At 46.1% G+C, this 13,964-nt stretch overlaps 1 protein-coding gene across 6 annotated transcripts in view; it reads right to left on the reverse strand.

The window, feature by feature from the left end:
* Positions 1-13,964, reverse strand: part of IQSEC3 (IQ motif and Sec7 domain ArfGEF 3) — a 104,496-nt gene that overhangs the window by 7,097 nt on the left and 83,435 nt on the right. For 2 of the 6 annotated variants that reach the window (XM_032986112.2, XM_032986111.2), the window contains exons 6-14: positions 10,721-10,843; positions 9,891-10,057; positions 7,644-7,783; positions 6,659-6,784; positions 5,459-5,558; positions 3,226-3,387; positions 2,338-2,430; positions 1,636-1,679; positions 1,473-1,552 (exon numbers count right to left, since the gene is read on the reverse strand). In XM_032986112.2, coding sequence (XP_032842003.2) covers positions 1,478-1,552; positions 1,636-1,679; positions 2,338-2,430; positions 3,226-3,387; positions 5,459-5,558; positions 6,659-6,784; positions 7,644-7,783; positions 9,891-10,057; positions 10,721-10,843 — 1,030 coding nt within the window. In that variant the 3' untranslated portion in view covers positions 1,473-1,477. The remainder of the gene's footprint in view (positions 1-1,472; positions 1,553-1,635; positions 1,680-2,337; positions 2,431-3,225; positions 3,388-5,458; positions 5,559-6,658; positions 6,785-7,643; positions 7,784-9,890; positions 10,058-10,720; positions 10,844-13,964) is intronic. The other 4 variants (XM_032986109.2, XM_032986113.2, XM_032986116.2 and 1 more) reach the window with 2 other exon arrangements.

A 13,964-nucleotide genomic window follows, 5' to 3' on the forward strand; every position in this document is an offset into this window, starting at 1 on the left:
TGGTTTGTCAGTGAAAGGAAATGGTTTTCAAAGAAAGAAAAAAAAAAAAAAAAAAAAAAAAGAAAAAATGCCCATCCAGCTCATACAATGATAAAAGAAATTCATGATGAAATGGCAGCAGATTAGATAATCTCAAAGAAATGGAAATGCTCCTCTGCTGGCAGAGTATTACTTGGGCAGCTGAAAGGGGGAAGGGAAGCAGGAGGTCATCAGGGTCCCCACAGAGAGATGCTGATAATGGAGTCAAATAAGGGAGCTCACTGAGTCCAGTTTGAAAAGGAGGAGCTGGCCTGGACTGGAGATCCCTAGGGGAGGAAGCGCAGCAGGAAAATGGTGCTTCCAGAATAGTGGATGAATTTATAGCTCTTCCTGGCAAGGACATGGGCTGATGGAGACCCCAAACCGGAGCGAAGTCAGAATGTCAGTCAAGTGACAAACCCTGGGTAGGAAACAAGTGCTTGCAGGTTTGCATGGCACGTCCAGCTAGGCAGGGGTACAGATGGGCAGACGGGACAGCGGGGGTGCCCTCACGGTCTGGCACGCTGGGCAGCAGCACCAGACAACTGCGAAGGAGAGGCCACGGAGCAGCCAAGCTTCCCACCATGCTGGAACAAGGATGAGCTGACTGTCCCTACTCAAGCATGGAGGTTGCTCAGACTCACTGCGCAGCAGACATAATATTGTATCAATATTTATTCAGGCAGTGGAACATCCGGGAGGAAAAAGTGGTTGCAGGGCCACGAGGGCTAATGACATTAGGATACTTGGAAGCCATTTTCCACAAGGAAACACTCCTCCTAACAGGAATAGGAAATTGGCTGGGAGAGGCACCTTCCCCAGAAAGGGGGTGTCTGCAGGGAAATGGGGTGCTCTTTGGGGAAAAGAAGCAGCACCCACTCCCCACAGTGAAGCTGAACTCTTCAAGTAAATATACTATGACAAGAGGGGAAAGAGCTACCCTGGAAAAGGGCAAATTCGGGACAATGGAGATATTTCAGACAGGGAAAGAGTAGGAAGTAGTAGATAAGATTTTCAGTGTGAAGATTGCATTTTCCTGTTTCCTCACAGGCAGTGGGAGTATGGGTGTCTGTGAAGAAACAGGCAACCCACTGGATGCTAGACATGCCTGCAAAGATAGATGTACACAGGACAGCCAAGCTCCCTACCTAGGAAGGTGAAGCTCTAGGGAAAGTCTCTGGTATACAAAGGCCATGCTTAATCCCCTTCAAGGGGTGATGGAGAGACAGAGCTGCAGAGATTGTGCAGAAAAGCTGGGCTGCAGGGAATTTGCATGTGATGCTGCATGGAGTTAGCATGTCAGGGAAGTCTTTAGTGGGGTTCTTAGTCTCCCCATAAGCAGTGGGGTGGGTTAGTCTACAGCGTTTGGGAGCTTGGTCCATGAGGGATGTTACAGTTATAAAAACGGATTGAAAATGCTTTGAAATTTAGTTTGGATTTGAAAGTTGTATTACCCGTCCTAGCAGTAACTTTTAATTGTATCTCTGGAAATTGGTAAAATTGTCAGTCTGGCTGGGGAGGCATTGATTAAAACCTGAGAAAAGAAACAATAGAGAATGTGAGAAGAGCTGAAGTGAGAGAAAATTACTTACCTCAGCTGCTCTGCACTCTACTTACCTCCACTGTGCTGTCTGAGACCTTCTCCCCCAAATCCTTCTTGCCTTTGAAATAAAATAAAATATCTCACTCATGAGGTCTGTACCTCCAGACAAGAGCTGGCCCTCATTCTGTGGACTGGAAAGCTAAAGAGAGAGGTGCAGAGCCAAACAAGACTCTTAACTGCAAGAACAAATCCAGATCCTCTTGCATCCTGGTGGCTGCTTAGTGGGGTAGGAGAAGGCCCCGCTGGGGTCCTATCCTGAGGTCCTGATTTCAGTGCCATTCTAGTGAGTTGGTAGCCACTCACCTCTGCACTTGATTTTTGCTGGCATACGAGCCAAGGCATGAATGGACGCAAAGCCTTTGATACAAAGAGGCTGGCCCAAAGAGGTGGTGAAGAGTCTGGAGGAAGTTAACAGTGCAGTTACTGTGTTGCATCAGTTCAGGGAAGAAAAAGTGGGCCAGGTTCTCCAGCAGTTACCTATGCTCCATCAGTAGCACCTCTTTGCCAGATGTTACAGCTACAGACTGGATAATGAGACTCTAATGGCTTTTCTAGGGTATTCGAAGAATGCACATGTTGTCATATTTCCACTATTTGCCCAAGGCTAAAGGACACAAAACTGAACATTTCTTTTTGCAGTTATTCTCACAGGAATCAATGAGAACAGATTGCAAAGGCAGAACTGCTTGACCAAGAGAAGTTGGGTGTCCTCTTACCTGTTGGAGAGCCTTGCTTAGACTGCAGTTCCATCTGGGCTCCATTGGTCCTTAACGAGAGAGTCTTTGCCCCTTGCTGTTTCTCTAGCTCCCCTGCAAGACAGACACACGGAAGAGAGTGAGGAGAGGGATGGAGTGAAGGACACCAGCATATTGAAGGAGAATTATGGGAAGTCAGCAAGAAGAATTAATGCAAGAAAACGACAAGAGAGTGCCAAGAAAGGAGGGACAGAGGAAAAGCCAAGAAAAAGACAGGAAGTGTAGAGGACTTGACATGTGGAGGAACTTAAATATCTCCACACGACCTTCTAGGTATGACCTGCATTTATACAGAGTAGTTCATTGCTGCACAGGAGGGGACCACTGATGCTTAGATACTTTGGCTCATCAGTTTACACATGGAAAGGCCATCAAAGGCTACATGGACATCTAATCTGTGTAAGAGGTCACAGAGGGACACGGTGCAGACTGCTTGTCCCCTAGACATTCCTGTAATGAAGGACAACTCTGCTAAGGCTCCCAGACCTGTCTTATAATTCCCAGCTATCTACAGATCATATTTGCATAGTCAAAGGAGTATGGGACGGAGAAGAGTCTTCTGGGTCTGACAGTCTAAACTTCACTATTCCAGGCCACTGTATCATACACCCTTTTTCATTAGCATCATAAGGAGTTAGGTTCTTCCATTTCTCCTGCTGGTGGGTTCCTCAGCCTCCTGCCTGACTGCTTTTCCACCTTATCAGTGAACACAAGAGCAATCCTGTGCAGACTTGGGCTACTCATTCTCTTTCCCCTGTTCCTGAAGAACACATTTCCTTTACCCTTTCTCCCTTGCAGATACATGCAGTGTGATGGCATCGGAGTGTGAACGGTATTAGAAGTCCTTACATTCAATTCGTATCTGCTCCAGCTCTGTAACTTCTGCTATTGATTCTTTCAGATCTTCCACAAACTTCTGCATTTCCTCAGCACCCAGAGCACAGAAATGTAGTACCTGTTTCTTCTCTGAGCCTGAAACTGGAGTAACCAGTGTGATGCCATGGGGGTAGTCTGTAAGGAAGATATGTCAAGAAAACAGAGAGGCATTAGGCATTCTTACTGTAGTAGTTGGCTGCTTTGGCACCTCTGCAGGACAGAGTTTCCAACATGAGTCCAAAGGAATGGCACACCTAACGTTTGTCACACTGCAAACTGTGGGAACCTGCAGCACTGCAGCCCTCCAGGGGAACAGAACAGCTAAACTGCAGCATCAAGGCAAGTGCCACCAGCACTGCAGCGCTGCCAAAACCAGAAAACTCTAGTTCTTAATTACACTTAGTGCAACATTGGTTCTGGGAACCTGAGCTCGGAGTTAGAACTGTAAAGCCCTTCTCAATCAGTGGAGGAGTAAGCAGTGTATATGAGGCTAACAACACTTTTTCTCCTGTGGGAGATGCAGCAGGAGTCAAAGCCAGAACAGTCATTAACATCCACAGTGTCAGGACTTCTCCCCAGTCTCTACTTCCATCAGCAGAGAACACGGCCGGGCTGTTAGCACAGCACGGGTGGGGAGCTCAATGTGCTGTGCAGAGGGAATGGTAGAGACACAGATGTGTGTTTGTTGGTCTTGGCTTAGTACTCCCTAACAGGCAAAACACATGGGAATGTATATGAAAGAACATGCCCAGGGAGTGAAAATATCAAAAAGCAAAAGGCCTTGTGTTTTAAAGATCAGGTTGGGTACAGGGAGGTGGTGGCTAGAGATTCAGCCAACAGAAGCAAGAGAACGAGAGTGTGCAGAGAACTTGCTACCCTTGTGACTGGACCTTCTCTACCTTTTTCTCAGTGGCCAGTGGTTTCGGTTCCTCTTCTCCTTCCCTCTCATCTTTCTCTACATTTAAATTCTCTCTTCCCCGTCCTGCTTTCTCTTCTCCTCCACCGGCCCTGCATCTGCCTGCCTTCCTCTTCCTCACCCCCTTCCTTTATCAATCTTTACCAAACAACCCAAAGGACCAACCTATTTGCTGCCAGCCCTCAGCTCCCCCTGTTTGTGTCCCTGGCCCCTTTTCCCACCCTGTGTCTGTCTCATCTGTTCAGATCACAAGCTCTTTAGGACATCTGCTTTTCTGTCTCTGCAGGAGGTACACAACAGGATGCCTTTGCCAGAAGATCCTTGGGCACTCCCAGGATAGTCAGGATAGCCCTGAAAGCTGATTCCAGCTCTGATGGTGCCTCCTGGGGATGCTCAGTTACGAACTACTCTCTTACATACAGGGATGTGAAAGCCCCTGCGTGCTGCAGAGGGTAGGGTGTTGAGAGAGTGACTCATGCTGCCAATAGGTTAGAGGGAGGATGTAAAAAACTTCATATAGCCAGTGTGCTGCTGTTACAGTCTTCCTTGCAGCATGTTCTGCAGGTGCTCACAAAAACCCCAGTGGGTATCAGCCATGCTCACCTGGGTCTGCTGTGCAGCCCCTCTGCCTGCACCAGCAGGAAGCCTGCCTGTCTCTGGAACTCCTCCACCACACAACCAGCCTCAATCATGACACATCATGGCTCTATTCCCAGACCATCAAGGTCAGGCTGACTAGGGCTGGCCTCCCGCCATGCTTTGGTGGGTGCTGTTCCAAGGGCTCTGCTTCTGTCTTGGGAAGCTTTCAGCACAGCACAGCATGGCACAGTGCAGGGAGGCAACAGCAGCACCTGAGCCTCTATCAGTGTCAAAGGTAGAGGTGGGAGTTGTGACTTGGGGCACGAGGGGAGAGGGGCAAAGCTGGCAGCAGCAGTTTTGTCAACGAGGCTCTCCTCCTGAGAGCTCAGTGAGATATATCTGGGGATTGATTCCCTCATTCCTCCCCACTAGTGCTCTCCTGGCCACCATGACAAGCCAGATCCTTCAATGAGCTTAAGTTCAGCCCTTCTGCAGGTGCTCAGACCCAGTGAGAGGTACCAGGAGCCTCTTCTCATCACACTGTACCTGAACAGCGATCTCCTCAGCACCAAGCCTCAGTTTTCTCCCCTCCACTTTTAACCCTGATGGAATCTCTCTTCTGATGCAAACACACTGAGTGACAGAGCCCCCTCCCTCCTTCTCCTTTTCCCTGGCAAACCCCTCCGGGCGACCAAGAAGCAATGGACTTACATTCATTCTCAAAGAGATGGAACTGCATCCCTAGCAGGCCGACTGACTTGCAAAATGTGTACGTTGAGGAGCTTTTCTTCTTGGGGCAAAGCTTGAGGATCTGTTGGAGGGAGAGATGCATCATTGGGCAGGGTGCTGAGGAACACTGAGGCAAGAACTATGCAAACTGCTCAAGGGAAAAAAGCTTTTTGCAAGCTCTGTTAATTGTACGTGGGAATAACACTTGGTGACTGACCGGCTCTTTGCCCAGAAAGCTGCCTGGCACGCTGCACTTGTCACAACTACTGAAATTATGTATGCATAGCCCCGGGGCTCTCTCAGCCCTCTGTCTCCCAGGGGTGCTGGCTTTTTGATGCCCACATTTCTGACTTTGCAAGGGTAATTCTCTTCACCAAGGGCCAACTCAAAAGGCAAAGGAAGCCTGTCAGAAATACCTTAGAGCATATGTGAATGCTGTGCTGCCCTTGCTCCTGCAGCACTAGTTCTTATGGATCTGATTTATCGCACAGAGTAGAGGGATAGCAAGGAGCAGACCCCCTCCCCAGGTTCACAAATGTACAAATGGGTGCAGAGAAATAGGCGGGAAAAGCTCTCTTGTCCTCTGCTCCTGCAAAAGGGTTTGGGTTTAGCCTCTGGATTTGAAGCATCCAGAGTTTCATTTTGAGCTTAAATTTAGCAGAGCTTCCATCTTGTTTGGACTCCTCCCAGTCTCAGTGTACCTCTGCTTTCCTTTGTATCTGTCTGAACTCAGTCGCAAGGTTGCTAGGGAAGGACACTTTTAAAAGTACTATTTGGGGTTCCAGTAAGTAATATGTACTCTCCTACAGCCTTTGCAGTGTTAGAAAGTGGTGGGTTTAAAGTGTCTGGCAGGAAAGATTTAAAGTGCATGGGAGGGCTCTGTCTACTACAGTACAAATAGACAAAGAAATGAACCTCCCCTTCATGAAATGAACCTCCCTGCTGGCAAAGGCATGAGAGAGAGCAATGTCATTGCTTGGATGGCTGTGGGATGTGACTGTTTTTTCAAGGGTTAGAGGAGTTTTAGATTTGGTAGGTTTTTAATAGTGAAGAATCCAGAGCTGTGCCTCACAATGTTGATGGACCAGATGATGGTCTGTCCTTAGGACAGGCTTTAGATTTCTTTATAGAAATCAGGGTGAGTTTTATCACCGCAGTGCCTAATTGCCAGAGCACACTCACCACCAGCAGGTCATTGAAGAGAAAGACTTCCCTCTGGTGAGCTGCCTGCTTCTGAACTTTGTTCACATCAGTCACTTCATACAAGCGACTGCAGCAGACCAGCCGGCGATGGGGCACAGACAGAACCTGCGGAAGATCCACAAGACCATGCAGAGGCTGAGGGAGGTGCCACTGTGGGTCTTCCCCACCCTCAGCCTGCACAACCCTGACCACTGACAGTAGCACAAGCTAATTCTGCCCATGCTGCCCACTCAGATTGTCTTCTCCCCACCACTCCCCCCCATCGTTTTTCCTGCTGGTGCAATAGCAGAGAGAGCTATGCCTTTGTGATCTGGATAAATCAGAGGAATGAGACAGGCTATAGGCAACCCTCTTGCTCACACACCCTATCTTCGTATACCTCTGGCTTCCAATCACTGGGTGACTGCTCATCCTCTCTCACCCCACTGGACATCGCAGGTTTCCTGGGCTTTGAGAAATTATTCTGCTCTTTTTGGGTAAACAATATATATGTTTTTTGCATTACAGATTGGTTACTGCTAAAGAAGCTGTCTCTGCATTTGAGAGTCTCTTAATCCCAGCAATCCTTAGGGAACTCATTAGAGACAGATGGGTGAAATTGTCTTCTATCACTTTGCCTTCCGCTTCCTACACCCTCACATGGCCTGAAAGTTTGAAATGCTGCAGAGCTATCACTGGAACACTGGCAGGCAGGACCTGCATTGGCAGGCAGGACCTGCAGTGAGATTCTCGGGCAAATAATTACCGCATTAGATACTGTAAACCCTGGCCAAGGGGATCCCCCAAAATTAAGAAATAATGAGATAGCAAGGGAGGAAGCGTTTGGAGAAAAGGGATTGAATTCATCAAGACAAACAAGGAAATTATTACAGAAAAGGAGTAGGGGCATAAAGGAAAAGGTGGAAAAGAGGGCAGTGGGGGAGGTGGGGGTTAGAGGGGTGCCAGTGGGGTTATGTGTGCTCACCGTTTTCATTCCAACTATGGACTTCTCCACTTTGGTGACATAAGTCACGTGGTCCTCATTGGATTTTAGCTCTTTCTGTTGGATCCTCTCATAGATTCCCACCACCAGCTCCCGTGGGATGTCAGCACCGTCGTCCACCCCTGCCAAACACAGAAAATGTTGGGCAGGCTAAGCAGGAAGAAAAGGAAAGGGAAGAACCAGTGGTTCCTGACAGGCAGCTACTGCTTCTGCACGTACAGTGCTGGGAAGGCTGAAGGGAAAGAGCAATATTTTGCTTTAGTCTGTCTTCTTTCTTGCTCTAACACACCTAATGCACCAGCAGGAGAGACTGACACCTCTAAGGCCAATGCAGAAGATTTCATTATTCCATTGCTCTGCATGGTGGCTCCTTTCCATGTGTTCCCTAAGGTTTTATAGCCACAAATTCACATTCATATATCTTGGGCTACTCAGCAGCAACCACTGCATTGATTTCATATCATCAGAAGTGCTAGATGTGGAGGAGATCTGTGACGGGATTCAGCTGCTGCTCCTGCCAATACAAGCATCAGGAGGAGAAAGCGTCAGCTCTCCTGTTTGCTTGGTAGCATTTTCCTTCTGTGATGTCTCCTAGGAGTAATACTTTCCCATTATTCTGTCTGTGATATCTGTCTTGGTCTTGTCCCTTTCCTCTTTTACATCTCCTTAGATAACTCACCAAATTTTGCTATCTGACCCCAGCAAAGCCTGTCAGAAAAGTTTTCTTTCACCCTTCCCCAAGCCAAACACCACAAATCAAACTGCCAATCATTCCTCTGAACTGAATTCCTTCAGTCATTTTATATTGATTTTCTCTGCTTTCCCTCCTGCTCCCTGGTCTGAAAGGTACTACCCTGACTGATGCAGGTGAGGAACTGCTGTGGAATGGAGAGGCACTGTCATCTCCTGGCTTCCTTATCCACATCCTTGCAAACGTAGCCTGAATATTCTGCCTTTTTTCAAACACAGGCTGGTGAAGATCCTGACCTGGACATTGGCCTGCAGGTGAGTCTGGAATGAACTGTCGCCCCTTGTCTGTCATGGGAGGACATTCACTTGCTCTAGTGAGTTGTGGTGTGTGACATACTGGAGGTGAGTGATCCTCATGCTGGCTGAATTCATTGTGATGCAAACTGGCAGATTTTCAAGCAGCGTTAAGTGTAAGTTAACATAAAAAACCCTTTGAGATAATGTTATTAGCTGTAATACCAAAGGGGATTGATGGCAGGCATCAGCCCCATTCATTATCTCAGGAAATAACTTGAAAGAGGGACTCAGTGTCACATTATACCAGTTTGAAGTGGATGACAAATTGGAGAAGGTGTGGGAGGCTGAGACGATGCTTCCTGAACAGCAGTCAGGACAAAGAAACAGGTCAAAGGAACCCATAAAAGTTCAAAATCTAGACAGGAATTTACAATGGAAAAACTTTGAGGGAGATGTATCTGAATTGCAGATGTGCAATAAGAGCCACTTGGAAGATGGCTGACCTAAGATGACCTAGGCGTGAACATGGATGGGAAATTAGACAAGAATTTGTCTAGACGTTATGTCAAAAAGGTTAAACAATGCTAAGCTGCATTAGCAGATCTGAAAATAAGGAGGATGCAGTGGCTCTATATATGAGTATGTTGTTACCACATCTGAAAAAAGTGCTTTTAGCAACCTATTACCAAGATGGGAAGGACTGACCTTGAAAAACAGAAGAAAATTGATTTGGGGAACTGATGTATCAGAAATTGTGAAGACATAATGTATGCATGAACTCTGTCACGCCTACAGTTACTATAAGTAATTGCAAGCAATTAAGAAGGGGGAGATTTAGCCTGAATAGAAGGAAAATTATTTTATTCAAAACAGCACTGAAGGGAAGGGCTTGTTTAGCACAGTCCAGCAGGGTCTAAGGAGGATGGAGTTCACCAACAGGAAAATGCAATACAGTGGGCTGTTTCCATGCAGTGAGATCTATTAAAAGATGAAACCTACTCTCAGGGAAAGTGTTGGGTTTCTGAGAAGGCTGGACAGGACAGTTTTCTGCAGAAGACAAAGCTTAGGTCTTCCCCTTCCCCAGCATCCTAGAAGACACCTCAAAGGGTCCTCCATGTCTGGCTCACAGGGAGCAGCAGCAGACCTAGAGAAAGGCAGCTCCACTAGGTTTTTGCTGCCTTAACCTAGGCAGAATTTAGAGCAGCAAGAAGGCAAAAAAAAAAATCAAAGCAGAACCCTCACCTCTCAGATTGCGAATGAAGTCCTCCAGCATCATCTTCCTGTCAGGCTTGATGTTGGGGCTGTACATGTCTGTATTGAGGAGGATGATTGCAAAGGCCAAGATGAAGATGGTGTCCGGGTTGTGGAACTGCTGGACCACATCTGGGTTACACATGCAGTACCTCTGGCTGCAGCAGGAGGGATGCACACACTTAACATGGAACGTGGGAGTCCTCTGCTCCAAGGTGGCAATGGCTTCATCACAAATGGATCAAATTTCTCTTTTCACTCTACCTCTCACACAAATAAGAAGGAACTGACTGCTCTCTCTGAAGACAGATTTACCCACCAATGGCTGAAGGAGGCCACTGAAACTTCAGCCTTCTTGTCCTCAGGAACCAAAAGTGAGACTTGAGAGGACTACTCAGGCTGGTGTCACTATGTAAGGGTAATACAGGAGGTGTCCACCCCAGTCTACCTTTCTAAGGGCAAAGCACTCCTCTGGATGCACCAGGGGAGCTACCCAGCACCCCGCAAAGCCCCAGTGCTGATCTTCCCATGAGTCCCCAATGAACAGGGAGTCCCTTGCTAGCAGACATGTCAGCACTAGCCTCACTCTGGCCCTTTGTGCCCTTCATGCCACTGAACATCTGACAAGGGCATGGCTCTGCTGCAATACACAGAGGACAGTGGCACAGAGGGCACCATGCTTCAGAAGCCCCTTCATGATCATCTTCATTGGCAGGGAGGTCCCTGGCCATTCACTCCATGGCTGCTGCATGTTTTCTGCCTTGGGCGTGTTCTCTGCTTCCACCTGGTTGTAGCAGTGGGCCTGCAGGGCTCACTCTTACCTGAAAGCCTCAATTAGCCGCTCGACCTTCTGCGCCTCCCCCTGCACGCGGATGTGGGCCTGGAATTTCCGCAGCGCTTCATCCAGCTCCATGCCTGAGAAGTCCATCTCATCCACCACGCAGCTGTGGGAGCGGGGACACAGACTTCATCAGCACTTCCTCCTGTGGAGGATGCCAGGCAGGCTTCTTCACTCTGGTGCCAAGGCTCAGTCCCCAAGGGAAATACCACGGGAGAGGTCCTGAGACATCACTACAGCTGCCCAGATCATAATTAAAATGGCCAGTAATTTCAAGACAAGTGATTCCTGTATTCTACAGCAGGTGAGCAATTCTTGTGCCTAATCATATATACATATATATGCATGTGCATGTGCATGTATATACACCATGATATATATATCTCTATATCTATCTCTCATCATATCATATACAGCATATATATTTACATGTAAATATACAGAGAAAGTATATATATATATATATGTATTGATATTTATCTGTATCTATATAGATACAGATACCTAGACATCTATATTGTCATAGATATTGAGACACCTATATCAATACCAATATCAATATAGATATAGATCCATCTAATTCTTCCTTTCCTATCCTCTGGTAATCCCTCACACATTGTCCATTTCTCCCTCCTTCTCAGCATATGCACTTGTACATCCTTCTCTTATCTTTATTCACTGGGCTGTTGCTGCACTTGTCCTCTCCTCACCTTCCACACTGCCCATCCAGTATACATCCCCATTTACAACCCATATGTTCTTCACCACTCCTCACTCCCACTCAACCACTGCAGCAACAACATTCATTATGTGTTTAAAGGCCAGAGCCGGCTCAGAGAAAATAGGAAATGGAAGCTGTTGTTCAGAAATAACACTGCAACATCAGCTGGCTTGTAACATCAAGGCCGGGTAAAACTCTGCCCATGCAGTCAAACACCAGGAGTCCCCAACAATTCATTCTGCCCACACCCCTATTCATTTTATACAATTCTATGCATTCCACACAATCTTTTCCATTTCCACCATACTTCAGTGTCATGCTTCCCTGTTATCTGCTGGAAATCCTTCACCTCATACACCTGGTATCACTTTTCCTTTCACAGTGATGCATTGCACACTGGTAATTCATCACCAATTTAGATACCCAAAGAAGAGGATGCCACTTCTCTTGTTTCCCACTAAAGCATTCTCAGCTTATAAAAATTCTTACTGTTAGTCTTCAAAGCCTACTACTACCGTTCTTTCTGAATGTATTAGTCAAATAATCTAGTTCTTCTTATTCTTACTACATGATATTTTGGTCATTTGTAATGATATCACCTTCGCCATGTAGCTTCAGCACATTTTGTTAGCATATTCCTACCTTTTGTGTCCAGGTCATTACTGCAAGCATTAATAAAAAGGCTAGACTCAGAAAGCTCTGCTTGTAACCTCCCTTAGGCCCAGCTTCCCATTTCAGCAGAGCATGTAGGCACTAATGTCTTCATCAGCCAATTTTCTCCCCCATTTATGATTCCTCTGCTAATATCTCTCTCTTCCACTTTCAACTAACGATTTTTCATGTCATATGCTTTGCTGAAGTCTAGAATTGCCTTCTGTATGTCCCTTGTCTAGAAAACCAGTTATTTTAACAAAGGCAGACGTTGAATTAATCTACTCTCCACTGGCTTTGGTATGTACCATTTACCTTCCTGTCTGCCATTATTCCTTCCCATACATAAATTCTCAAAGCTCTCATTCTATCTGACAGACCAAGAAATTCACAGGTGCCAAAATCACATTTTCTTTAAGACTTCCTTAAATACAAAGTTACTAATTTGCTAATCTTCAGTCATATGGCACTACCTTGACATTGTGAGTGTATTTTCTGCTTCTGTATACCTTGTATGCTAATTCTATCTCCCCCTCCTCCCCCTTGAGTTCATCCTCTGTATTTTGTTTGGTTTGCTTTTTCATGTTGTAAAGGATAAACTGACCCCAAATTTAAGGTTAAGAGGAAATTTTCCCCAAGACAGGTTGTTTGGGACTGTATGAGTGGTACAGGGAAAATAGAAGGTGTGGGGATTAGCTCTCTTCTGGATCCTTCCATTTCCTAGGTTTATCTGGAAATTTTACCAAACAAACCTCTGCTAATAAAGGGATGTGATGTCATCAGGTTTTTCTTATTCCTTTCTGTGATAATCTGGAGATATATCTGTTGGTCTTTTCTGCAGTGCTGCAGTTTGCTGTAGGCTGTTGGGAAGTGTTTTGTGAGCTAGGCTGTTGAATGCCATGCGCAGCCTTTATAGAATAAAAATCTATTGCATGATGTCTCAAATGGGTGAGGGACAGGGTTCAAATGCTCAGAGATGTCTCTTCATTCCCCCATTTCTCTATTGATTTGAGAGTTGAGATATCATTGCTTAACTGGAGTGACACCCACAGAATAACTTATCAAGAGCTCTGGCTGAACATAGAGTGTTCAGTATCTTTTAATGTTGGAGTTGTTACAACCCCGACTAGGAAACGTGGGCTCTTTTCCTGCACAAACTCCATATAATCAAAACGTAGGAACAACTGGTGAGGAACAAGGGCAGAGAATCAATGGGGCTTTTCTCACAGGAAATCTTAGATGAAATCTTTTTTTTCCTCTCCAGGAGGTGGACTGCATAAACACTCACAAATGGTCTCTGGTAACAGCAAAAACTTCCTCCACTCCCTCTTTCCTTTGTTATTTTTATTTTTCTCATACTTATACTCACATGTCCCTTGGGTTAACATCAAGGCATTCTGCTTCTTGGTATTTATCTTTGATAGTAAGAAAAGTTTGTCTCTGGTTAGACGTTATTGTGTTCACAGCTGCAACCACCTCTGCAGCTGGACTTTTGTTATTATTTTTTAATCCTTTCCAATGCGTGATGTTTCTCAGCATTGACCCCAGTGATTTTGCTGTTATTGTCTGCATCCAGACATGTGAAAGCAGAGTCCTTGCACACGGCAGTGAGACCTGCTGAGGTCACCCTAGTAACCCCAATCCACCAGCATTAAATCATGTATCTTTTGCTCCCTCCCTCATTGATCAATCCTTCCCCCTCCACACAGGCTGCTCTAACGCATCCTCCCCTTGGTGTACAAATCTCAAATAATTAAGTCAATGCCCTTGATACAGAAAGCATCAAGACTTTATTAGAACAAGTAGGACAAGGCAGATGTTTATAGCTCTTTTCAAACTCAAACAGGCCTTGCTA

This window comes from Tyto alba, unplaced genomic scaffold (genome assembly GCF_018691265.1).
Source record: "Tyto alba isolate M040663 unplaced genomic scaffold, T.alba_DEE_v4.0 Super-Scaffold_21, whole genome shotgun sequence".
NCBI lineage: Eukaryota > Metazoa > Chordata > Aves > Strigiformes > Tytonidae > Tyto > Tyto alba.